The 26946-nt window shown below is 53.0% G+C and overlaps 1 protein-coding gene across 3 annotated transcripts in view; it reads left to right on the plus strand.

The window, feature by feature from the left end:
• The window catches only part of ABL1 (ABL proto-oncogene 1, non-receptor tyrosine kinase), a 141561-nt gene that overhangs the window by 108120 nt on the left and 6495 nt on the right, over positions 1-26946 (plus strand). For 2 of the 3 annotated variants that reach the window (XM_082695979.1, XM_082695980.1), the window contains exons 4-11: positions 4474-4746; positions 12173-12257; positions 12969-13146; positions 15062-15246; positions 17659-17811; positions 19426-19515; positions 19857-20021; positions 22109-25745. In XM_082695979.1, coding sequence (XP_082552105.1) covers positions 4474-4746; positions 12173-12257; positions 12969-13146; positions 15062-15246; positions 17659-17811; positions 19426-19515; positions 19857-20021; positions 22109-23826 — 2847 coding nt within the window. In that variant the 3' untranslated portion in view covers positions 23827-25745. Of the gene's footprint in view, positions 1-4473; positions 4747-12172; positions 12258-12968; positions 13147-15061; positions 15247-17658; positions 17812-19425; positions 19516-19856; positions 20022-22108; positions 25746-26946 lie in introns of those variants that run through there. The other variant, XR_014302054.1, reaches the window with a different exon arrangement.

The raw sequence follows: 26946 nt of genomic DNA on the forward strand, positions 1-26946 counted from the left end.
TTGCATAGCAGAGCCTTGATGCAATCCTTTTTGGATTTCTAAGGGGAAAACTTAAGGTTGGTAGGAGGGACAGGCTGGGGTTGCATAAGCTTAATGCTTATTTTTTAAATAGCTAATCTTTAGAAAACAACTGAATTTAGAAGATTCTTCTCTAAGGCCCCGAAAGATTTCTTTTTGCCTCCACCCTCCCGGCCCTGATGTACTTCTGTTGTGCCCCTGAGCTTCTGCAGCCATTGCGGCCACTCAGTCGGCCCAGGGCTCCGGGAGCTTCGAGCTGGACTGTCACAGGGGCCATACCAAACTGAGCCGTTGCTGCTCTGAGGAGTCTCCACAGTCTGGAAAACCTCCCCATCCCCTGGGATGTGATTGTCATTCTCCGTGCTCTCTGAGTTCACTGTCTCCTGCCAGCGCAGTGGAATTAAAGGCTGATTTTCCTCCACCATCCGCTGCCTGAATCATTTTTAGTTCTTCTGGTTATTTGTGTCTACACTTTATTTACTTTTGTGGGAGGCCACTGTCAAGTTCCACAGTTCCTTATACCCCGTGATAGAGTCTTTGCTTTTCTTCAAAGAGGTTCCCGGGTGACATTCATTTTCACGGTCTGCTGAAGTGACAGGGTCGGGTTGACAGGAGAGGAATTTGGGCTTCAGCTTTAGCAGAAGTGGCAGGATAGGCCAACTGTATAACCTCTTGAATTTTTAAAAATTACCCACCCTGACAGTGGCTTGGCAGGTACAGGCGTCCCAGTGAAAAGTCTGCTGAAACATGGCTGACCTTCCCTTGTCGAGGAGACTTTGAGCATTATTAAGTACTGCTTAATTATTCATTATTAAGCCCTGCCCTCCTGCACTGCGCCTACACTGTCAGGGTAATAATGTTGCTTCCTGGCCCAGCAGCCTGTAACCAGTAGTACATCCAGGGTGGTCTGAGGCAGCTAAAAGGGGCACCATTCCCAAGCACTGATAAGCTGGTAAGTCTGGCTGTCAAGAAGAACACTGTTTCTGGTGCGTTTCTTCAATAAGTCCTATCTTTAGGGTTCCTGCATGACCCAGTCCTGGCTGAGCACCCAGAGTGTCTATATAACCAGGTGCGCACAATGACATGCCGTTCATAACGCTAATTTATACTTTATTCTCGGAACATGCCAGGAATTCCTGATGCGGATTCCCCAGTTCACTAGCAAAATGCTCAAAACTCAGAACTAATCAGAAGGAAGCCAGCAGACCTGACTGTTAGAAGGTGGCCGTGCGGTGCATTGAGAAGGGAGAGGAGTTTTAATATTTAACAAGTGTTGGAATGTAAATTTTATGTTGAAAGATAAACTAAGTCACGGGGTCTATAAATCTAATTATTGAGAAGGATAAAGTAGGTCTGCTCAGTGAAACCTCCCACAACTCTGAAACCTCTTAACAGGAGAGCCCGTGCGGGAGTCGGACGAGACCAAGAACAAGTTCTGCATACACTAGGGCCAGGCGGAGCCGTCATTATTATGTGTGACGGAAGGAGCTTGGTCCTCGGGTTGGGGAGCACTCCTTTCACGCTGACGGGGAGAAGTAGGTAATGAGCCTTGCTCCCGGTGACCAGCCCCAGGAGCCCCACACTGCGCCAGTGATGTCCGAGGGGCAAGGGGTGCTCTAATCCCAGGGAGTGCCTTTTGGGAGAGGCTCCACGCTCTTCTCTGCGCTTCATGGCAGCAAAAACAGTGGCAGCTGAACTCCCCCCAAAAGAAGAGGGCATGGAACACTTGGCATCCACAGTGAAGTCACTGGATGACTGACAGACTTTTCCAAAGAGGGGTGGGATCAGGGGCTGTCCCCACATCCTACTTGGTCTTCTCCGTGAACTGCACTTGTGTCAGCAATGCCCACCTACAGGAGTGCCCTATACATCAGTGTATGGACATCAGGCAAAGCGCAGGCTTAGTGGCACTGACTTCTGCTCCCCGCCTCCCCCAGCACCTCTCTGCGCTCTTCTGGGCCGTAAGTGAAACTGATCAGCTGTCCTAGAGCAGGTCACTTAGACTAAGGTGCTCCGAGGTGTGAGTGAGGCCTCCGAGTGGGCCCTCCGCTCACTCTGGAAGGTCCTGCCACTGAAGGGCACCATCTTGCAGAGGGACACGTCCCCAGAGCTGCGGGATCCTTCTGGACAATTCTTGGGTTGCTCAGAATTTTATTTTAGTAGGATTGCAACCAGAAGATTGTAAATTACAGGGGCACCTGGGTGGCTCAGTTGGTTAAGCGTCTGCCTTGAGCTCAAGTCATGATCTCAGGGTCCTGCTTTCCCCTCTCCCTCGGCCACTCCCCGTGCTCGTGTGCACGCATGTGCTCTCTCAAATAAATAATTTAAAGGAAAAAAAAGATTGTAAATTACAAAACTCTAAGTCAGAGTTTGCTCTTCCCTTGCCTGAGTTTTAAAAATCTGTTTATGTTATCTCCCCAAGCAAAAAATTAAAAAAGGAAGAAAGAATTCTGTTTACTTTCTTGAGGGTTATAAATGGGATCGACTCATGTATTTGTTAATATTTTCTTCTTTTAAAATATTTTAATTATCTATTATTACAAACATACAGGAATTGATGGAGCCTTCCATAACCAACCGTGCCATGTTTCTCAGGCTTTTTCTTCCTTTTTCTGTTTTTCAGTAATGGAGATACTGTAGCTACAGCTCTAGTACAACTGATCCTGTTCCTTTTTCTCCCTCCTGCCCCACACATCACCGCTATTCCAAACCCAGTTCCTCCTCTATCTCAGTAGTCAGGGCAAGTTGTGATTTTTAACTTTTTTTTTTTTTTAAGGATTTTGTGCATTTATTTGACAGAGAGAAACACAGAGAGAGAGGAAACACAAGCAGAGGGAGTGGGAGAAGGAGAAGCAGGCTTCCCACCCAGCAGGAACCCAGTCGGGGCTTGGTTCCGGGATGCTGGGATCATGATCTGACCAAAGGCAGACACTTAATGACTGAGCCACCCAGGCGCCCAAGTCGTCATTTATTTTTTTTAAGATTTTATTTATTTATTTGACACATCACAAGTAGGTAGAAAGGCAGGCAGGGTCGGGGGGCGGGGAAGTGGGGAGGCAGGCTCCCCGCTGAGCAGAGAGCCCAATGCAGGGCTCGGTCCTAGGACCCTGAGATAATGACCTGAGCATAAAGGCAGAGGCGTGACCCACTGAGTCCCTGGAGTCATCATTTTTTTAAAAAATTTTTTTATTAACATACAATGTATTATTCGTGGAGCTGTCATTTTTAATGTCGCCCCCCACCTTCCGCAGTCGCTGGCTGCCCTTCTTGAGTTAGTAGGTTTGGTTACTTGCTGTCCCCCTGGAGCCTGATGTCCTGTTTAGATTTTAATGTGGAATTGTTTTTTTGCAAAGGAAGCACCACCTCACTGAAACAAACCAAAAAAGAAAAAAAATAGCTGTCCCCATCCACACTTGCTTTCTGTCTGCCTGTCAGCCTGCTCCTGTCCCTCCCTCCTTCCCTGGTGCATCCAATGAGAATGACAGGTGCATGAGCTCTGTGCATGGGATCACGCCCACTGTAGATCTCAGAGGGAGGCTCGCTTGCGCTGGTGTCTGAAAGCCCCTTTCCTGCCTCCCCCACAGTAGAGGAGGCTGTGCGGCCCTAGTGTGGCCCTCCAGTCCCCCGCCCCCCACACTCATCCCTGCAGCGTGCTGACAGACAGGGCATCCCACAGGGGCATCCGGCTGGGGTCGCCGAGTCTGGGCTGCCGAAGCTTTTTAGCCCAAATTGAGGATGTGAGAATGAGAAGAAGATTTATGTTTTGTTTAGTGATTTCCATCTCTGATGACTATGTAGTTCTGGATAATTATATAATTATAAATAATAATTAGAGGTTTTAGGTAATAAGCATAATGATTTTTTAAAAATTTGCTTTCTTTTTTAATCAGCAAATAGGTACTAAGTTGTGTTCTTCACTAATTTAGTCACCGACTGTTTATTGAGTACATATCACGTGCTATGTATTTCTTATTCTTATTAAAACAACTTAGGGCTCTGCTCTCATGAAGCTGACATTCTAGGAGGTGTTGACAGTAAGTAATCGACCAAATAAGCAGGATAAGTACAATGCAGAGAAGTAAGAGAGGCGATATGATGACTAGTGCTAGGTGATGACCAGGTCAGGGGACTGCAGTGACACTGACATTTATGCCAGGCTCAGGATGGTAAGAGAGAACCAGGAATGTGGTGATTAGGTGGCTGGAGGATTTCAGGCAGAGGGAGCAGCAGATGCAAAGGCCCTGAGGCATTTTGTTACACCTTCTGCTTTAGCAAGTAAATTACAGCATGTGTAGAGAAACACAACCTGGGTGGTTTTCTGCACACTGCGTCCTGCGTGGAGAGCTGTCTGTCTGAGGGGTTGCTGTGCACTGACAGGCTCAGCAGAGCTGGTTTATCAGAGTTGTTCGGGTTTGTGTGCACTCTGCGGGCTGAAAGCTGTCCTGTTTCCCTCAGCTCTACGTCTCCTCAGAGAGCCGCTTCAACGCTTTGGCTGAGTTGGTTCATCATCACTCGACTGTGGCCGACGGGCTCATCACCACTCTCCATTACCCGGCCCCCAAGCGCAATAAGCCCACCATCTACGGCGTGTCCCCCAACTACGACAAGTGGGAGATGGAGCGCACGGACATCACCATGAAGCACAAGCTGGGTGGAGGCCAGTACGGGGAGGTGTACGAAGGCGTGTGGAAGAAATACAGCCTGACGGTGGCCGTGAAGACCTTGAAGGTAGGCCTGGGCCTGCCGCGGCTAGATCCAGCCCACCCTTGCCTGCTTGCGGCTCTCTCGGTGGCCTGCCCCTGTGCTCAGGTCTGAGGGGGGTAACCAGTGCCCAGGAAGTGCCTCTGTGGGCCTTTCTTCAGACGGGTTCAGCCCCTCTCCCCGACTTCATCCGTGTGCCTCCATACAGTGAGAGCCAAGAAGGGCTGTGGTTTTTGGTGTAAAAAGATGAGTCATTTGGAGAAGTGTTTTCATTATATGGCAAGATTCTTTTAAAGCCGTGGGTTTCCGTTCTCTCTGTGTGGCATTTGGATCACTTCCTATGAGAGTTAAAAGGAGGAAAAAAAACTAAGTTTTGAAAGAAGGGGATTTAACCACAACGCATTTGACTGTTCTGTGGATTTTTGTCGGCAGGAGCATTGGGTGTTCTAGCAGGTTTCAGTTCTGTGTGGTGTGAGTGCAGGCCTCTGGAAATGGAGGTGTAGAAAGGCCTGAAGGAAGCGTCAGGGCTCCCTACTGACTCAGGTACCAGAGGGTCATTCTTGTTAACTAGGACTTTTCGCCCTTTCCGCTCAAGCGTGGGGTTTGTAGTTTTCTGGCGGATTTGATGTCCTTTAAAATCTTGAGGCTCAAGCACAGGTTTTGCTTGCGACTGTCTTTGCCTTCCACATGTGAGCTGAGCTTTTACCCGTGGCCAGAGCATCCCCTAGTGTTGACCTACGCTATTTTCACTTGCTTTAAAGGAACAATTACACTGACAACGTGCACAGGGATTGAGAGAGGAGGCAGTCCTGTAGCCACTGGACAAGAAAAAGAATGGAAACATCCATGACTGGGAGGAAGGGATCCAAGCGCACACACTTCTGTGGGGTCTGCGGGCTGCACACTTGGAGACCCCTGGAGCCGGATCACCTTTTAGGGCTTCTGTTATTTCCCTGCTGCCTTTACTCAGAGGCACAGTAAAGTGGAAATTACGGGTTCTGGTTGACGTAAAGTGACTCTTCAGAGAAAGGATTGTGTTCTTTAGTTCTAGAAACCAAGGGTGGCTTGCTTCCTGGCACTCTTATTGATTGTGTCCCCTTAGATCAGTCCTTTGGGCAGGACCGACACTTGTAGGTTGCGGAGTGGGGGTAACATGGTTTGGGATCACCTTGAGGACTCCTGGATACTTTCCAGGCATGATTTTTTAAAAACACAATAAGCATTTATCGAGTCCCTTCCTTCTGTTTGCCTGACCTTGGGCTTAACCCTGAGATTGTGAAAATAGACTTCTTTCCTTCAGGCTAGTCGAGGTAGTGGAACAGTGTAGCTAGGAGGAGAAATGGGCACTATGACAGGAACCGCGGTGTGGTGTGGTAGGTGCCAGGTTAGAGGCAGGAGCGGGGTGCTGTCACACCGCCTGGGAATAAGGTTTTGGCGGGGGGAGTTACTGGTGAGCTCTACTTGTCAGGGAGAGAGCACGAAGGAGACCATAAGTTGGTGCCATAGGGGAGGAACAGGAGTTGGCCGGGGGAACGGAGGCCTGGACAGAGGCGGAGGGTGAAGAGCCTGTGCAGTCACAGAGGGTTTGAACTGCCTGAGGAACTGGGATTTTATCCGGGAGACAGTGGGGTGCACTGGGTGCACAGATGATTGGATTTGCACTTCACAAAGGTGGCTACGTTGGCGAGCCATAGAAAACACGAAACAGCCGTTGTCCCACCTCCACCAGACCAGGTGAGGCTGGGGAGAAAGGCATGTGCTCATGCTCCAGCATCACTTTGGCACTGGACTGAAGAGCAGCCCCGGCTCTGGGTCTTGACCAGCTTGAGAAACTGTTAAAGGCCCAGGCAATACCCACACATTTGTCAGTATTTGCAAAAATGAAACAAGAAAGAACAGAAGCACAAAATACACTAGGTTTCCATCCAGGGAAGGTGTGTCTGAAAGCTTTAGAAAGAGTGAGAGTTTGCACAGCTTGAAATGTGGGGGAAACACAGCCCAGCAGTGGATACTGTGGTATTGTTTCCTGAGCAACTGAAGATGGCCATTCCAGAGGAGGGACCCCTCCTGGAGGTCACTGGCAGTGGTGGCTTTCTTATACCAGTGAATCCCAATTATTTGGAAGTTGTGTGCATGTTAGAATATATTTCTCTAATGTTGTATTATTAAACTTTTATTATACTTTTAATGGTTTTCCCCAAGAGCTTTATTAACTTTATGGTCCCACAGTTGGGGGGAAAAATTACAGAATCTAATTGCATGGATTTCTGGGAGTCGTCACCTCTGCTGATAGCTAATTAGGAAAAAGGAAATGCATCATATTCTAGAGATGTTTGTCAACCCAACATACCGTACGAAGCAAATGCTAAATAAATTACCCCTTTTTTCGCCTCCCCTGCACAAAGCACATCTCTACGGTAGGTTTCCCACTTGTCAGATGAGATCAGTGTCACGGTAGGTTTCCCACTTTTCGGATGAGGTCAGTGTCACGGTAGGTTTCCCACTTGTCGGATGAGGTCAGTGTCACTGTTCGGGGCATTTGTTTCCACTGGAGACGTTGAGAACTTTGGGTTCTCAATGACAGTAATGGCTCATCCTTATTGAGCTCTTGCTATGTGCCCGGAAGGGTGGGACACTCCATCTGTAGCCTCTCCTTTAATCCTTTCAACCACCATAAGGGAAGGGTCCTCCTGTGGTCACTGCTTCAGGCTTGAGGAAACTGCACTGGAGGGAGGCAGGGGAACTGACCCAGGCATCCTGCCTCCAAGCCCAGCTCCTTTCCTCTTTCCTTAATTGTCACTCTGCTGCTTATTCCTCACACACCATGAAAAACACACAAACCACAGTTCCGAGTCCTAGAGATCCCCTTCCCTGCCCACACTCACTTGCCCTTCGGCTGCAGCTGGATCTTCCCTTCTCTCCAGGACCCAGCTGGGCACCTGAGTCTCCGTTGTCTCCTTCCCCCTCTGCCACCTATTTTGTGTTGCTGACCCGTCTTGAGGCGGCCCAGGAGGCAGCAAAACTGTGCTTTAACCCGGGCTCCATAGTGATCCACCAGGCTGCACTGGGTCCTGTACCGCCTGGGCCCGAGACCAGAAGAGACTGGGAAACAGGAGTGAACAAGGCTGCCCTCTATGGGTGGGAAACTGGAATTAAACCAAAAGCCTCCTGAAGGGAACTGCTGGTTTGAGTTCTGACATAATTCAACAGGTCCTAGGCTTACCTTTACCTGTGTATTATAGGTATCACAGGCAGGACGTGCCTAAGAGAACCAGCTGTCCAGTAAAGAAAGCCCCACATTTCAGATGAGCTGTATTCCAAAAGTCTGTTTATAAGTCCCTTTCCCCCCCATGAAACGGTTCTGGAAGTCATAGAATTTGGGGAAGACTACTGTTGATCTAGTGGCATTAGGATTGACTCTTAAGCTACTGACAGATTTACCATTAAAGTCGTGGGAAGTGACATTGTTGAAAAATGTTAAGACTTAAAGTTGTACTTGGTTCTTTACCTCTTTTTCAAATAGGTTAATATACGCACATAGTGTCTTCTGCCTTGATTTGTGTGACTTTCCAGAAAAGTCTGTGGGGGGTATCTTTCTGAACCATGTGGCAGCATGCTGTCGACACGGCCCCGTGCCTTCTGGTGCCCGCATACGTGCAGTCGTTCCTCGTCAGTATGCGTAAGGCGCTCTTGTTCGTGCATGGATGTGTCTAACATAAACCAGCCTTCCGCGCGCGTTGGTGTTCTTCCCCACCCTTTGCTATTACAGACCGTGCCACGGGGATTCTTCTTGCTGGATATGTGGGGACTGTCCTAGTGGTCAGCTCCCCAGGGTACGCTAGATCGAGGAGCAGGTACCAGTTTGCACTCGACCGGCACTGGTGACCCTGCCCTTGCCTACACGGCCTGTTTGGGTTTGGCTTTTGTTTGCTGTATTTCCCCCAGGAAGCTGGTCCTGTTAGAGAGCTCCAGAAACGAGCAGAGAAGGAAGGGCTCCACGGCAGCACTGGACAGTCACGTGCTCTGGCTCTCTGGCTCCCCGAGGGGGCTGTGCACAGGGAGAGAGGCGGCACATCTCAGAACGCACTGTCACCATGTTGCTCGCTTGTTCTGGCTGTGAGCTAGGTACACCTGTGTGTGTGAGGACCAGCATTCGGGGGTTCTGTGGGAGGTGGTTTCTTATGCACCTGGTTGGTGAACCCCCTTCCTCGGCCTGGCTCAGGAGCTCCACCCCATCTCTGCAGCCCCATCTCTGCGGGCTGTGGGATGGCCCTTCACTGTGGTGGTGACCTTGCTCACCTCACATTTGGTTGAGAACCAGGGGCAGGTGTGGAAACTGAGCTCTCTGTGGACCCTGCTCCAGGACTGTGGTCCCTGCTGGGACTCGGGGAGCCATGAAGGGCACGCAGGGCTGTGTAGCACCAGTGACACGAACGCTGTTCTTGGTTAATGCTGTGAAATGCCTCTGCTGGTGGGGAGGCCAGTGAGCAGAAAGGCTGAAGCTGGATGGAAAACACCCGTGACATCTTGGGTCCAGAGAATGTGTGTCTGTGAGACACAAACCAAAAAGCAGTGTTAACTAAAGACCCAGCCTGTCTCTCATATAAGCACTGTATTTAGCCTGATCGCAGGGACAGAGATGACTGTCTTCATTACAGTAGTGGGTCCCGCTTGCCGAGTCCTGCCCACGAGGCGGGTGCAGCTTTTCTCCCTGTTTGTGGACTGGAAGGGGACATGCCGAGAAACCTCCCTTACCTGGCTTGTGAGTGACTAAGCATGGCCACGCCATGGCAGGGCTTGGTCTGTGTAACTCAGAAGCCACCCTCTTAACCACCACCTGTACCGGCCAGGCCCTGGTGTGCATCTGGGCCAGGCCGGTCAGTCCCCGTGAGGAGAGCTTGGCTGGCCCATTGCCCTCCCAATAGACAAGGCCGGAACTCAGTCTTTACTCGCTGTTGCTTTGCCCTCATTGATCAGAGTTCATTTTATTTTACTCTGTAAATGGAAGACCTTTCCAAAAAAAAGATGGAAGATTTTTAAATTTAAGTCAAGGAATAGAACAGGATAGCACGGGGGGGGGGGGCGGTGTTGTTTCCAGTTTATTTATTTATTTTTTTTTTTAAAGATTTTATTTATTTATTTGACAGAGAGAAATCACAAGTAGATGGAGAGGCAGGCAGAGAGAGAGAGGGAAGCAGGCTCCCTGCTGAGCAGAGAGCCCGATGTGGGACTCGATCCCAGGACCCTGAGATCATGACCTGAGCCGAAGGCAGTGGCTTAACCCACTGAGCCACCCAGGCGCCCGTTGTTTCCAGTTTAATACAGCTACAGAAGTCTGAGGCTGCTGGTAGTGTCTGTTATATAAATTGAACCAGGCCTGATTCCAGCAGGGGGAGACACGTTCACGCCAATTGTCCTGTAAGAAAAAAACAAGGAATTATTTATACCACACATGTACGTGCGTGTGTATGAATGAGGGGAGAGCAAGACAGACAAAAAGAGGACGCGGTGCCTTTGAAAGCCCTCTTGTTCCTTCTGCATGTCCACGCCTCTCAAGATCCAGACCAGACATGGTTCTTTCTGAAAAGAGTCCGTAGCTATAAGGGCACGTGTGAAATGATTTCACTGTGGGTGGTTTATTATGTGGCACTTTAAAAGGAAAACTCCACTTGTCTAGAAAGCTTTATTTGACAGCTGTGTTTTGAAGGTGTTGCTGGCCAGGCAAGGTTCTTAAAGCCCCGGGTCCTCACGTGAGCAGCATCGGCTCTCCGACTCCGGCAGGCGTGTGCTCTCCAGCCTCGGCATTAGCGTGTCACCCGGCGGATCAGAGCCTTCCACGCACCAACGGCACAGCCTGCAGAGCATGTTAAGGAGCAGAGAGGACTCGGAAGAATTGAACAGCCAATGGGGCCGTGGCAGGGACGAGTTCTTGTCCCCCGTAGAGCTTGATGCGGAGACTACAGCAGTGGTTTATTGACATTAGAGTAGCTGACCGTTGTTAAGGAGCGATAAATTGTTTCTGAGTCTCACCCTCCTGGAACCCTAAGCTGAGTGGTAATGGGCTGACCTGTGTCCTCAGTGGTCATGCCTGGGCTTTAACCATGAGTGACCGCAGCCAGGACACGCTAGGCAGAGGATGGCCTGTGCTCTGCAAGTCTTTGCACGTGCGGGGGCGGCAGGAATGGCGCAGCCACGGTGATGCTGCGGTGAGGGCGTGAGCTCATGGTCTCCCAAGGCACAGGTACAATGTGTAAGGTGCCACATTGAAAGTACGGTGGATAAAGGGGCACCTGGGTGGCTCAGTTGGTTAAGTTGCCGGCTTTTTTCCAGCTCGGGTCATGTTCCCAGGGTCACAGGATCGAGCCCCACGTGGGCTCTGCACTCAGCAGAGAGTCTGCTAAGGTTTCTCTCTCCATCTGCCCCTCCCTGTGTACGTGTGTGTGTGCGCGTGTGTGTGTACATGCGTTCTCGCTCACTTACTCTCAAATAAATCTCTTTAAAAAAAGGGGGTTCCTCTCAGGCGAGTCTAGTTTTCCAGATCACTTCCCATCCACCATGGAGCCTTCCTCTCCAGACAGACATAGACTCCATGTTGAAACTTGGAGGGAGGCGCCCTGCTTCTCCTGCTAGACTGTGTCTCGCAACAGACACACCAGGTCATTTGCCCCCACCTGCTTGTCGCTGTGGTGGCCAGAGGGCATCGGTTCTTTAAGTCAGAAGAGGTTCACCTGACGCAGGCCGCAGAAGGCTCCTGCATGGTAGGGCCAACGCCGTGTGCTGGGCAGGGTGTGTGCGGGGCAGGGTGTGTGCGGGGCAGGGCACGCAGCCCTCCAGAGTTGAGCCCGACCCAGAGCACCTGAGGAAGTGCGGACAGGGCCTCCGGTATGATCTGGGCATTTGCGGATACCTCTGTCTCCGCATGGCATTTCGATCCGGTGAACTTGCTAGAACCTGATCTCATGAAGCCATCATCGGGGGCTGTGGAGGTTTATTTCAGAACCTGAGGAAATCTGCCTCGTGGGTGGTGGCGATGGCTTCATCAAGGTCCCCGGGCCGCCACGTGCTCAGAATCCTGTGCCGTGCAGTGTCCTCTGTCATGTTTTGACGTGCGGGTCTTCTTTGGTTGGACAGTATCTTTTTGTGTCATCGGGGTTTTTTTGTTAATGTGAAGTGTCTTAGGACTGCTTGGAAACCAGTTATTCGTTAGGGAAGTAGAACCAGCCTCTCCATTGCAGCCCCTAGAAGCCAGTGGCCAGCATCTGTTTATTGGCCTGGGCAAGAAGTCACAAGGTCAGCACCGAAGGGAGAGCCGTCTGCGCGCCCGGTGGCCGTTGGCGTTGGTGGGTCAGGGTGGTGGCGGCCGAAGCTCCGGATTGTACTGACCATTCAAGCTGTAGCTTCCCGCTTCAACACTGTCCTTGCTGAGACAGCTTCCCCCCCTTTTTTCCCACAGGAGGACACCATGGAGGTAGAGGAGTTCTTGAAAGAAGCTGCAGTGATGAAAGAGATCAAGCACCCCAATCTGGTGCAGTTGCTCGGTGAGTGCACGGGGCTCTGGCGAGAGGGCCTCTTCGCTGAACCCCCCGGGTGCCGCAGGTGCCGCGAAGGAGGTGAGCGGCCGGCAGCGCGAGGATTTCTGCTGCGGCATCTGTCCTCTGCCAGCACGCAGCCCGTGGCAAAAAGGAGGCCGTTGTGGGACGGCGTGGCAGGGGAGAGGGAGGGTTCCACACCCAGCATGGGGCCCAGTGAGGGGCTCGATCTCAGGACCCTGAGATCGTGACCTGAGCCATGCAGGTGCCCCCTGTTTTTTTTCTTAAGGGGGCAACGTTACTACTTTAATTCGATACCTAAAAGCAGACGTATGCAAATCTCCAATGGCTTCAGAGACCAGAATTTCCAGTCGTTTCACTGCAGTTACTCTGTAAGCAGACATGCCCGTGGTGGGGGTGAACTGACAGTGCTGTAGCTGTTTGGCGTGTGCCCGACCTTTGCCTCTGAGCTTATTGGCAGCCTCTTCTGTTGGAGGTCAGGGGCCCCAGAGGAAGAGAAGAGCGCGGCCGCGTCCCTCCCATAGGAACGTGAGCACAAGCCACGAGTGCTTGCAACTGTGGCAGAGGTTGGGTCCAGATTTAGGGGCAGAGACAGAACCCATTTCAGTAGTCCTTTTCTGTTGCGTGGTCCTTTCCGGGGTTGGTGTACTCGGCCACGGAGCAGCACACCAAAGCCCTCGATGTTTCTCTTGTTGGCAGGGGTCTGTACCCGGGAGCCCCCATTCTACATAATCACTGAGTTCATGACCTACGGGAACCTGCTGGATTACCTGAGGGAGTGTAACCGGCAGGAGGTGAATGCCGTGGTGCTGCTCTACATGGCCACCCAGATCTCGTCAGCCATGGAGTACCTGGAGAAGAAGAACTTTATCCACAGGTAGGCGCCTGGCGGGGCAGCCCTCCCCGCAGAGCCACGGAGTGGCCATGGGGCCGGCCACCTTTTACAGAGAGCTCCGGCTTACGAGGTCTTTGGGCTCAGCCTCTCACCTTAGTGCAGGCGACACAGTGGGCCGTGGACCACAGGCAGGCGCTGGGTTCCTAGCCTCGCCAGCTTCACGCACGTGTCCAGGACCCAACTCAGCAGGCCTGGACCCTGGGCCCGCTGAGCAGTGGATCCCCGCACTAAGAACTATTTCCCGCAGCACCGTTTTGGACGACGTGGAATGCTAAATGAAGTTCATCACAGGCATCCTTCCTGATAATCAGCAGGCCCCGGGAAGCGGAGTGCGGTGGGCGCTCGTCAGAGATGCCCTCCTCCCCCGGGGTCGGCGGGGGGGCCGGCGTGGCTCCCACACGGGCTCGCGGTCACAGCCGGCGCACGGGCTCTTTGTGTTTCGCGGTTTCTCTCCTTTCTCTTTATTATCATTTCATTCTCCACTTAACTTGCTGTCCTCCGGCTCAGGGGTGTTTCCATGATTGTCAGAGCTGTGTATGTGTAGTTCTAAATTAAGCGGCTTTGCTGTTTTGAATCCTGGAGTGTTTTGACCTTCAAGCGTGCCACAATTATCTTGGTGTTCGCATTCCTTGCTGGTGGAGATGGCTTCCTAGCAGAATGACGGCCTGAGCAGGACAGGGCCTGACGGGCTTTGCTGGTGACTTTTATACACGATGTTCTCCACGCCACCGCTGTGAACTTTCCTACCCAATTACCTCAACTGTGGAGCCCGTACATGAGATTCCGTAGTGGGGAATAAGAGCAGCACGTGTGAAAGGCCGGCCGCTTCTTGTAAGACAGCGTTCCGGGGCTGCGCGAGAGCCTGATTCACGTGCTCCTGTCACTCAAGAAGGTGAACCCTCTGAGGCTGCAAATTGAGATTTCTTGACTTCTGGTTTGCTTTGCATGGCTAGGTCCGCTCCTTTTTCATTTCATGAACTTAAAATGCTTTACCAAAATCCTATTAGGCACAAGTCTTCTGCATTTAATTTCCCTCTGATTGCTGGTGATCGGGCTATCTTAGGCAGACATCGCCTGAAGGTGCTGCCTCTTCTCATTCCTCCGTGCCGTTTTGCCTTGTGATTTCATGGTTAGCATCCACGGACCAGATACCAGACTCCCACCTCCCTGGGACAATCAGGAGGCGAGAAGAAGCTGATTATACGGGAGAGAATTTGTAGGATACGTCCGGATAAGCATCAGGAGGAAATAGGAGAGTGTGAAACACAATTTGGGAGGAAATGCTGTGGGCTTTTTTTTTTTAATTTTTAATTTTTTAAATTTCTTTTCAGTGTATGAGAATTCATTGTTTATGCACCACACCCAGTGCTCCATGCAATACGTGCCCTCCCTAATACCCACCACCAGGCTTACCCCTCCCCTTCAAAACCCTCAGATTGTTTTTCAGAGTCCATAGTCTCTCATGGTTCACCTCCCCTTCCAGTTTCCCTCAACTCCCTTCTCCTCTTCATCTCCCCATGTCCTCCATGTTATTTCTTAGGGCTCCACAAATTGTGGGCTTTATTTTATTTTGTCCTTTATCAAGTCTGGATGGGCCCAGGGCACTTTACATATTAACTCACAACCACTCACCACAGCCCTAAGAAGTAGGCGCTGCCGTGATCAGCTTCATTTGAGGATGAGGGTAACGGTGGCCCAGGGTAATGAACTTGCACCTCTCACCTTGGTGGGAGCTCAGGCGGATGTGAGGGATGAGCCGTGCTCCCGGTGGGGTGCTCACACGTGTTCCCCAGGGGACTGGACCCTGCCGTCAGGAGCATGCCTTTGATCACTGGTGATGGGTTGGTGAGGCCGGGAAAGCTGGCCACACTCCCGGATAAACGCTTTCTTTCCCCAGAGATCTTGCTGCCCGAAACTGCCTGGTAGGGGAGAACCACTTGGTGAAGGTGGCTGACTTCGGCCTGAGCAGGTTAATGACCGGGGATACCTATACCGCCCATGCCGGGGCCAAGTTCCCGATCAAGTGGACAGCGCCAGAAAGCCTGGCCTACAACAAGTTCTCCATCAAGTCCGACGTCTGGGGTAAGGGCTGCTGCTGCTCGCAGTCGACCTCCCTGCCGGGGCGGGCTCCGTCTCCTCTTGTCCTCACTCCTCTTGCCTTTTCTCTGCCTCTTTCTTGCTCCTTCACTTCTTTTCCTTTATTCCTGAATTTTTTATTTTTTTCTCACTCGATAGTCTTTACTCCTGTTTTCTCTCCAAGGTGAAGTAAAAGCCAGTGTTTTCTTCCAAAATAATTCAGCTTAACTTTTTTTCTCGCCCACTAACTCACCGCCTTCATCCGAAGCGTGCTCCTTGGGTTTGCAGGGGCAGTTAGCCAGCCCTGCAGGCACACAGGGTCCTCTGAGCAGGGAAGGCCGTGTCGTTTGGTTTGGGCTTTAAATAGATTATTGCCCTTGGAAGCTTCACCTGCCAGTACTTAGATGTTTTGTTCAAGAACTTCCTATTGTGGCAGGTCGTAAGCATCCACTGAAGGAGGCGGAGTTGCACCGTGGGCCCCGTGCACACATCCCCCCCCTTCCTGGCCGTCAGTCGTGGTTCTCCTGCAGCCTTGACCCCGCCCCCGCCCCAACGGTTTTGAAGCAGATCCCAGATAGCGTATGATTTTGTTCATAAATATTTCAGTAGGAGTCTCTCAAAGATGGCTCTTTATTCTTGTAGCCACGGTGCCCCTCCTCCCCGTATTGACAGTAATTCCTGAGTATCACGATGCAGTCAGCGTTTGCATTTCCAGCTGAGCCGTAAAAGTCCTACTTCTCCCGGCTGCTTGAGCTGAGATCTGAGCACTGTTCACACCAGGCAGGCGGGCGGTACGCCCTCTGTGCTGTCCGGTCTAAGCTCCCACCCCGTCTTGCCACGGCCTTTGCTGTCTGTTTGTTAAAGAAACCACCTCCTGGGTCCTTCCACGTCTCCCACACCGCACCCCGCGCTGTAATTCAGTGTGTTCCTCTGTCTTCCGCACTCCTGGTATGTGCGCAGCTGTGGCTGGTCCACCGGGTCATCCTCGGGTCTGACTTCTTTTCAGCAGGACAGCGTCATGCGCCATCGTGTGCTGTTTAATCAAGCCAGTGCTGGGCTCCATTATCCCTCCCGTGTGATTTTACAGCTCCTGATACCCAGTGCCTAGATCTGCTGATCTGTTAGGGGTTGCGGAGTGGTGCTGCTCTAATTCTGCCACTCCTCATTCACCCGTTAGCTCGGCGCTTCTGTAAGAAGAAACCCTCCTCTGCTGTTTGGTTACTCGGGGGTACAGTTCGTTTAGAAAAAGCAGCATCGTTGTTGGCTTCCTTGCTGTTGTTCACCCGTGTTCACACAGACGAGTTGGTGTTTTAATGCCTTCCAGTGATGACCAAGTAGATTTGGGGGGTTTTTCTTTTGTGACACTATTATGATATAGGTGTATATAAAATATAGATGTGACATGGTTGACTATGTTTTAACCCACTGCAGTTCTTTTTCTTCTTGATACTTTGTCTCTTATATGGCCAGTGGAAACTGCAGATTGCTCCTGGTCCTTTTGACAAAACCCTTGTAGTCATTAACAGTGTCCGGCTGGGGCCAAAAAGATATTCCCGGTCCATTCCATGTCCTGGACCTGAATCACCCATTTCTCCAAGGAGTCCTGTGCACCAGTGGGGGAAGGGGCAAGAGGGAGAGAATCCCACGCAGACTACATACTGAGCATGGAGGCCCACACAGGGCTCGATCTCATGACCCTGCGATCCTAATCTGGACTGAAGTCAAGAGTCCTATGTTTAACCACCTAAGCCCCCCAGGTGTCCCAGTTTTACATGATTTTTTTTTTTTTAAAGATTTTATTTATTTATTTGACAGAGAGAAATCACAAGTAGATGGAGAGGCAGGCAGAGAGAGAGAGAGGGAAGCAGGCTCCCCGCCGAGCAGAGAGCCCGATGCGGGACTCGATCCCAGGACCCTCAGATCATGACCCGAGCTGAAGGCAGCGGCTCAACCCACTGAGCCACCCAGGCGCCCCAGTTTTACATGATTTTTATGAACTGTTTGGAGTTAGAAGGGGCCTTGGAGAGGATACTGTACACGAGAGAGGAGAGGAGGCTTGTCTTAGACACTTAGCTAGCCGATCTCAGAGCTAGGAGTAGAAATAGCCTCTTGACTTCCAGCCGTCGGGGTCCTCCACCGTAAATCCCAGCACGGTGGTCTCATTACATCAGAGACACTGGCGGGGCTGATCAACCCAGTTTCTTCCCCCCATTCAGCTCGTTGTGGAGTGGGGAGGGTGTTAACTGAACGTCTCCTTCTGTTCTGGGCTGTTGGTCATTAAGAGCCTGGCAGGATGTCCCTGGGCTGCTTCTGAGGGCGGAATTCTCATGTGCGCTACCTAGGTTTAGCCAGTTTTAAGTGCAGGAGAGTTCCATTTCATACACCTTCAACAAGCTCTGTCTTTCTTTTTTCTCGTAGCTTTTGGAGTATTACTTTGGGAAATTGCCACCTACGGCATGTCACCTTACCCAGGAATTGACCTGTCCCAGGTGTATGAGCTGCTGGAGAAGGACTACCGCATGGAGCGCCCGGAAGGCTGCCCGGAGAAGGTCCACGGACTCATGCGAGCGTGTGAGCCTTGCCCAGTGGTGCCAGAGGGCCGTGTGGGGGCCGTGTGGGGGCCGTGTGGGCGCCGTGTGGGCTCCGTGCGAGGGGCCGCGCGAGAGTGTGTGCGCCCCGTGCGAGTGCTCCCCTTCCTTCCCTGCCTCTCTCGATCCACTTTCTCCAGAAGCAGCCAGTGTGGCGGTTAGGTCCACACTCACCCAGACTGTCCTCCGCGCTTCTGTACCCACTGTTTACACGTAGCGATTACGTGGGAGGGGGGTTTTGGTTTCTTTTTAATGCAAAAATGGGATTGATGGCTTCCAAGCTTGGATTTCTTATTAATAAATACAAATTCCTGGGCCCTGCCTTCGAATATCCTGCTGTAGTAGGCACATGCTCCGCTGACGTCTAGCTAGTTGGTTTTATTATGTATATATTTATATAAGATCATTCCCTCAACTTTTTTTTGCACGTAGCTGTATGACAGGCATTATCTTTTAGTCCGCATTTCAAAGGTATCTCTCCCTCTCCCCACCCCTTATTTTTATATAGTTATTTAGCTTCCCATTAAATGACTTATTCATTCATCTAAAACCATTTTGGTAGACATTTGGTTGTTTCACATATTTGTTTGGCTTTTGCCATTACTAGGAAAGCAAGGATGAACCCCCTTATATGTATACCTCTGTGCATTATGCTGGTATTTCTAAAATAAAGCAAATAAAACCAAAGTTAAACCATTGGTTCAGAGGGCTATTTGCATTTTAAATTTTGATAGGTTTTACCAAATTGTTTTCCATGGAAGGTACCCCCCCCCCCCAAAAAAAGGTACCACTTCTCCCACCAGAAGTGTAGGAGAGTAACTGTTCTCACCAACATGGGGCTTTATCAGTCCCTAATCCTCACATTAATCTTGGGGCACCTGAGTGGCTCAGGTGGTTAAGCATCCAACTCTTGATCTCAGCTCAGGTCGTGATGTCAGGGTCCTGAGTTTAAGTCTCACATTGGGTTCCACACTGGGCGTGGAGCCTACTTTAAAAAAAAAAAAAAAAATCCTGTGTTAATCTTGTCTTAATTAACATTTCTTTACTGATAAGGAGTTCAGACTTTGATAACCCAGAAGTAAGGGTGAACTAGAAAGCAAGCTGTTTGACTTAGTGATTCTCTGCACTTGTTAGAGTGGGGCTGGGGAAAAGACTTATAAATGTAGTTCTTGCTGTCACATCTCTCTGGGGCTTTACAATCCATATTCCTGCCAATATCTAAAGTCTTTTTGAATTCTTAACGTCTGTAATAGGACACAGTGACATTTGTCACTTTAACTTGTCACAGCAAAACATGGTTAGCAGGATTGGAGGTTTTTTTGTGTTTTTCGGGTTTTTTTTTTTAAGATTTGAGAGAGCACGAGTGGGAGGGGCAGAGGGAGAAGGAGAAGCAGACTCCCTGCTGAGCAGAGAGCCTGCCGTGGGGCTCAATCCCGGGACCCTGAGATCATGACCTGAGCCAAAGGCAGACCCGTATCTGAGCCACCCGGGCATCCCTGGGGTGCTTCTTTCATTACCAGACTTTCCTTAAGAACTGCTAGACCCCCGCTTATTAGCAGGGCCTCATGCATGGTCTGACTGTTTTTCGTCTGTCCAGGTTGGCAGTGGAATCCCTCCGACCGGCCTTCCTTTGCTGAAATCCACCAAGCCTTTGAGACGATGTTCCAGGAATCCAGCATATCAGATGGTAAAGTGCCCATTCCTGGGGGTGCCTGCAGTGGGGTGAGAGGTTGGAATGGAAGGGGACAGCGAGTTCTCTGAGACCAGAGGGCTGGGCAGAGGTGTTGGGCGTGGAGCTGTCTTGCAGCCATGCCGGACTCTGAGAAGTACCGAGGGTGATTTTCTCAGCATCTGTATCTCTTCTGTAACTGCATGAATGAGCTCTCTTACCCGAGGGGGAGAAAAAGACGGAAAACACCAGCATACCAAACTGACACCATTGCTGATGGCTGCTGATTTTTGGTTTGGGTTTTGTTACTGACACCATTACTGATGGCTGCTGATTTTTGGTTTGGGTTTTGTTCATAGAAGTGGAAAAGGAACTGGGGAAGAAAGGTGTGCGAGGGGTTGCGAGTACTTTGCTGCAGGCCCCGGAGCTGCCCACCAAGACCAGAACCTCCAGGAGAGCTGCGGAACACAAAGACCCCACTGAGGTGCCTGAGACGCCCCACTCCAAGGGCCCGGGAGAGACCGGTACGTCCCCTGCCCCCAGCAGACACCCAGGGGCGTCCACCGCCTCAGGGCCAGTACAGGCAGATGGGAAGCAGTAAGGGAGCCTGCACAGAAGGGCAGGCAAATTCCTCGTTAGTGATCCAGCTTTGAAAAGTGGAAGGCTCTCCTCTCCACACAGCGTCGTGCCCCTCCTTCTGGGAGTCCTTAGGAACCGTCGGCTTCAGCAGTTACTCTGGTCAGGTGGGCACAGGTGCTTATGAAGCCGACTGAGAACAAACCCGCCTTTTCATGTATTATTCACGGCATTGGTGGTTGCTCTTGCGGGCGCCGGAACAATAATAAATATTGAACCAAACGAAGAGCAGCTCGTTGCGAAGTGTGGAATGAAAGCTCCCTAGAACTGACGGAGCCAGGGGACACCCGCAGCGCAGCGCCAGTGTCCACACATGGTCTCTGAGAAAAGACTGGCGGCCCCCGTTCCCTAGCTGCTTGTGGGAGGTGGCAGCGGTACCCAGGAGTCTCCGGGTGTCGGGAGAAGTAACCCCCGCCGGCACCAACCAGTGCTCCCGCAGCCGCCCGCGCCCTGCTGTCCTTTGAGTTCGGCTGCTCTGGTGCAGCAGCTGCTGCTCTCCCAGCAGAATCCCGGAAGCCGGGTTTGTGGAGGCTCCTGGGGGAAGCTCTCATGGTCCACTGATGAGTGAGTGGGGAGGGGCAGGACAAAGCCAGAACAACGAGATGTTTAGCCATAGCACGATTCCCAAATACTTCTTCTCGTGTACCCATATTAGTTAAAAAAAAAAAAAAAAAAGGTCACACATGAGTCTAGGTGTGTACGCGTACTATGCCCAGACATGTATTTTATAAAATACAGCAGAAATGTACACTTAGAAGGTTTATGTTAAAAAATCCAAATTACAGAGTTTTCTTTCCACACCCCCGATTGTCTTGCTCACCCACTTTTGAAGTCTGTGGCCTATAGACTCTCCAGAAGCTCGGGCCTGTGTCCTTCTGTTAGTTGTCAGGATTTCAGGTAGCTGAGCAGTGGGGATGGGGAGAGGCCGCTGTGGGAACTTCAGGCTTATTAAAAGCCCAGTGATAAGCAATCATGTTCATTTATGCCCATCAGTATTCATCTGAGGGGTGTTTTGATATGTAATCTCGTGGTGAGCCGAGAGTGTCAATTAGCTGTTCAGCATTGAACTAGAGCGGTGCATAATTCATTAGGATTTCACGTTCTTCAACTTCTTCCGCTGGATTAAAGTTTTGGAGGTCCGCAGCGTCCTCTGAGTCAGGTGTCCTGCGTGCCCCCTGGTGTTCTGACAGGCGCCCCCTTGTACCTCTGCTCCAGTTGTAGACGTCCTCTGTGCTGCTCTGGGCACTGACACAAAGCTGCTCCTCCCAGCTGCCCTCAGAGGGAGAAGTCTGTCATTCACCAGCCGGGAGCTTGGCAACACCAGAAAGATTTCTTGGGAGCTGTTATTCACGTATAAAGAATGCCCATTTTAAAATGTGTAAAGGTCACTCCTTCTTCTTCGCCAAGCATAGTAGCCCATTGTCACCGTGGTGCACGGCCCCTTCCCTTCGGACCTCACCTCCTAGGACCTCAAATGGCAGGTCCGAGAGGCCCGGGGCTTGACCCTTTGCTCAGCCCTGTCACGGTTTTTATGTGCTAGGGAATGGTACTGGGGGACTCTATGCTGTCAAGGAAGCCCCGGGGCAGGGATGAGGGGCCCAGTTTTCTGTGCTGCTGTCCTTAGGGAAAAGAGACGCTTTTCCTGAAGACATTAACAGTGGTGACAGCAGTCAGTGAGAGGCTGCATGCCAGTAGCTGGGATGAACGCTTTACGCTCACTGAGTTACGTTCGCTCCGCGACACTGCGGGTGCGTTCTGTTCTCCATTTCATATGTGAGAGAGCTGAGGGTACACGCAGACGTGTCCCTGGCCCGGGCCAAGGCTGGGGAATGGCAGAGCCGGCGCTCACGTGCAGGCCTACCAGAGCCCAGATCCTTGGCGGCTGCTCTGTAGAGAACAGGGTCCAGCACCAGGTTCCCCTCGACAAAGAAGCCTCTGGTCTGGAGGCATTCAAACTCTCCCCGCTGTGTTTCAGAGCCTCTGGACCACGAGCCTCCTGTGTCTCCACTGCTCCCTCGAAAAGAACGAGGTCCCCAGGATGGTGGCCTCAATGAAGATGAGCGCCTTCTCCCCAAAGACAAAAAGACCAACTTGTTCAGTGCCTTGATCAAGAAGAAGAAGAAAACAGCCCCAACCCCCCCGAAACGCAGCAGCTCCTTCCGGGAGATGGACGGCCAGCCCGAGCGCAAGGCGCCCAGCGAGGAAGAGGGCCGAGAAACCAGCAATGGGGCGCCAGTCCTCACACCCTCGGACGCCGCCGAGCCAGCCAAGTCCCCAAAACCCAGCAGCAGGGCTGGCGTCCCCAACGGAGCCTTCCGGGAGTCAGGAGGTGCAGGCTTCCGGTCTCCCCACCTGTGGAAAAAGTCCAGTACACTGACGAGCGGCCGCCTGGCAGCCAGCGAGGAGGAGAGCGGCAGCAGCGCCAGCAAGCGCTTCCTCAGGTCCTGCTCTGCCTCCTGCGTGCCCCACGGGGCCAAGGACACAGAGTGGAGGTCTGTCACACTGCCACGCGATCTGCAGTCCACGGGGAGGCAGTTCGACTCGTCCACATTTGGAGGGCACAAAAGCGAGAAGCCAGCTCTGCCTCGGAAGCGGGCAAGTGAGAACAGGTCTGACCAGGTGACCAGAGGCACGGTGACTCCCCCACCCAGGCTGGTGAAGAAGACCGAGGACGCAGCGGATGAGGTCTTCCGAGACGCCGGGGAGGCCAGCCCGGGCTCCAGCCCGCCCAGTTTGACTCCAAAACTCCTCCGCAGGCAGGTCGCGGGGGCCCCTTCCTCTGGCCTTCCTCACAAGGACGAGGTCGGGAAGTCCGGTGCCTTGGGGACCGTTGTCGCAGCTGAGCCGGTGCCTGCCACCAGCCGAGCAGGGCCAGGAGCATCTGGGGGGGCCGGCAAAGCCCCCACTGAGGAGCCCAGAGCGAGGAGGCACAAGCCCTCTTCCGAGTCCCCAGGGAGAGACAAGGGGAAGCTGTCCAAGCTCAAGCCCGTCCCGCCGCCCCCGCCACCGGCCTCCGCTGGGAAAGCCGGGAAGCCCTCTCAGAGCCAGAGCCAGGAAGCAACGGGGGAGGCCGGCGCTGGTGGGAAAGCCAAAGCCGCGGCCATGGCTGTGGATGCTGTGAACAGTGACACCGTCAAGCCCGGGCCACTGGGAGAAGGCGTCAAAAAGCCTGGGCTTCCGTCCATGCCAAAGCCACAGTCGTCCAGCAAGCCGGCAGGGACCCCAGCCAGCCCAGCTCCCGCCCCCTCCGCCTCGCCATCAGCATCTTCTGCCCTGGCCGGAGACCAGCCAGCCTCCACTGCCTTCATCCCGCTCATATCGACCCGTGTGTCTCTTCGGAAAACCCGCCAGCCTCCAGAGCGGATCGCCAGTGGCACCATCACCAAGGGCGTGGTCCTGGACGGCACGGAGGCTCTGTGCCTGGCCATCTCCAAGAACTCTGAGCAGATGGCCAGCCATAGCGCCGTGCTCGAAGCCGGCAAGAACCTCTACACGTTTTGCGTGAGCTATGTGGATTCCATCCAGCAAATGAGGAACAAGTTTGCCTTCCGTGAGGCCATCAACAAACTGGAGAATAATCTCCGGGAGCTTCAGATCTGCCCGGCGACAGCAGGCAGCGGCCCGGCGGCCACTCAGGACTTCAGCAAACTCCTCAGCTCCGTGAAAGAGATCAGTGACATCGTACAGAGGTAGCAGGAGCCAGGCGTCAGGGCACCCGGAGCCACCGGCCGTGCCTAAGGGCTTCCCCACGCCTGCCATGGTGGCTGACACGAGACCCGTGAGTTGGGACGTTGGCCCAGGAGTGCCGTGCTGGACGGAGCCAAAGGTCACAGTGGAACACAGCCCTACTACCTATGTTTTGCGCCAGCTGTCCTCCTGCACTTTCCCCCTCCCCCGCCCGGGCTCCTCAGCCTCCTCTGTGCCGAGTTCTATCTGTGGAGTTCCTGCTCTGTGGACTTAAACTGAGCTCTTTGGGCCAGGTGGGAAAGCAGATGAGTATTTCTTTTTTTCTCCTCTGGCTCTGCCTTCTCCTCCATTTACCCCAAGAACGAGTACCCTGAACAGGAATCTTGTCACCAAGGCCTAGGAACTGTCCCCTCCACTTACCCCGTGGAGGGAGCCTATGCATGCCTCTTACTGTGCCTCCTGCCCTGAAGACGCGTTTCCAGAACTCCATCCTGGAAAGTGCTGCTGGCTGGTCACTCTGTCCTCCGCTGCTGCCAGGCGCTGGGGCCCTCACGTCTCCTCGTGTGAAGGTCACCTCTTGATTTGGGGGGGGGCGGCGTAAAACAGGGTGCTAACCAACCGGCCTTTGGGTCCCGGGACAGGTGGGGAAGCTGAGGGAGGGGCCCATGGTGCGGGAGACCGTCCTTGACATCCATTCTCGGTGCCTGGCTGTCTTGTGACAGGCACTGCTCACCCAGGACGGAAAGCTTGAGTCTTAGTAGCAGGGTCTCAGTCCAGAGTACCAGCGTACGGGAGGCAGGACGGATGGCCATCGGGGTAAACAGCTGGTGCCCAGGTGGCCTGGGGCTGGGCCTAGGGAGGGCTGCTTTGGGCCCAGGACACCTTCCTTTCAGGTTTCCAGGTGCCCAGAAGCAGCACTGGGTCTTGATTTCTGACCAGTGTCGTCCTGCTCCCTTCTACTCCTCTGAGACAGAGTAGATGCATGCAGAGCTCTTTTCCTGTGCGACAAGCCAGTCCTTAGTTGTCTGGAGTTCTGGAAGGATTTTGTGGCTCCACCCTCAGCCCAGCCCCCTGTGGTACAGCAGGACCTGCCGTCGGCCACCAGCACCTGGGAGGAAAAGACTGTGGAGCCAAAAGCCCCTTTTGGCCGTGCACGAAGGGGCAGACGTCCCGTTGAATCGCCATGAGCAACACGTAGCCCCCCATTTCTGCTGGGGTTATCAGGGATGAAGACCGCAAACAAATGAAGCCCCAGAATGTGTCTCGAAGAACAGGCCTTTGTCTACTCTCCCCAGGCGGCCCCGGACCAGGCTCGTGGGGCAAAAGCCCGGGCCGTCTTGAGCTTGACCTGGAGCAGCTACTGAAGAGTGGGCAGGCACCTGCCTGGGCCTCTCAGCAGGCCCAGGAGGAACCACCTCGCACCCCCAGGGGTGCGCACCTCCTCGCACTGTGACCGCACACGGGCCCCATTTTTATGCTCCTCACCTAGACTTGTATTTTATTTCCCTGGTAGAGACTGTTTCGTTTGGATCAACTTCCGCTGTCCTCACAGCGCGTCACCTCTTCGCCCCCCCAGCCTCCCGTGTTGCACACACTGGGGGAGGCGCTCGAACACCACCAGCGGCCTTTCGGACAAAGCAGAACGGACCCCCCGGGTTCCCTCAACTGCGTGTTTCCATGAGGTACTGGCCTCTTTGTTCACATGATTTGCCACTATATTTTACATTTATACGTTGATATTACACTCTTTTATAAATGACATGTAAATAGTTTTCCACTATTCTCTCTTCTCAAATGCTTCTAGTTGTCTTTTTTTTTTTTTTTTTTGTCGCGTACATTTTGTTTCTGTATATGATTCTGTGGTTTTTGAATCCACATCTTTCTGTAGTATTTTTTAAATAAATGTTTACAACATTAGAACTCGGGCAGATTGCTCTGGTCTGTACTTTCTCCTTGTTGTTCTGAGCCGTGGTGTGGGGGGGGGGGCGGGGGTCCCTGTTTCCCTGCAGGGGGACCGGAGGCTGGGCGGCGGGGCCGCAGCACGAATCTCGCATCTTCCTCCGCCTCCCGAGAGCAGTCTCCTGGTCCTGGTCTCAGGCCCTTCTTGTGCCCTTGACACCGATTCTGCCGGCAGCCCTGGGAGTGGGCTCTGCCACCGGGGGGGGGGGGGGGGGGGCACATCTGACTGATGTGGGAAAGGAAGAGTCCAAGGGCTGTGCCCGCTGTCAGGCTGTCACAGCATCACTGAAGTGGGGAGGCGGCATCCCGGACTCCGCTGGGCCGGAAGCCTTAGTCCCTCCACAGGTGTGCTTTCCTCCTCCGCCTGCGAGCCCGCCCCTGCGCTCCCCACTCCCCACCCCCCACCCCGGCCCCGCAGCACCCCTTGCTCGCTGTGGTCCACGCTCCCCGGGTCTTATTTCTCTGTGTACAGGAGGAGGGGCGGGGATGCTGGCCTCAGGGTGATGGAAATGCCACCCGGCGGGCCGTGTCCTCTCCCAGCCCCCCACCGAGGGGACTGAGGGGGGCCCGTGAGGCCATTTCCCCATCGGGGCCTGCATTTAGCGCCAGCTGACAGCTTGGAAAGTGGAAGTCAGGGAAGTAAGTCGCGCTGTGTGATAATGATACTTATTAGGCGGCAGACTTGTCAGAGGATCCAGATCTGCTCAGCAAAGCATGGTGAGGAGCACCGCTCAGTGGGAGCTCAGCGCGGCGGCGCAGCCCGTGAGGCAGGGGAGGTGAGGTCGCAGCCCGGGCTGGGTGCTGGGACCTCGCGGAGCACGCGCGCCGAGGGGCTGCAAGGCCTTCTCCCTGGTAACCGGGTCAGGGGCGTCACCTCAAGGGACAACTCTTGAGTTGGAAAGAAGACGCAGAGTGACTACGATGACAGCCACCACCGATGGCTGCTCCCTCCATGCCAGACATAGGCCGGTCCCGGAGACTTCACGGCACCTCCTGGGCAGAGCGTGTTACCCCATTTTCTTGACACCCAGCCGTGAGGTTACGGGTTGTCATGGCTTGGGCATGGTGTCATGTGCCAGTCACCGTGGCAGCTGTGCCCATGGGAAATACGCGTCTTCTCTCAGTTAGGAATTTTGCGTGTGCCGCCCATGCTTCTGAAACTTTCTT

Source organism: Mustela nivalis, assembly GCF_964662115.1.
Source record: "Mustela nivalis genome assembly, chromosome: 13".
NCBI lineage: Eukaryota > Metazoa > Chordata > Mammalia > Carnivora > Mustelidae > Mustela > Mustela nivalis.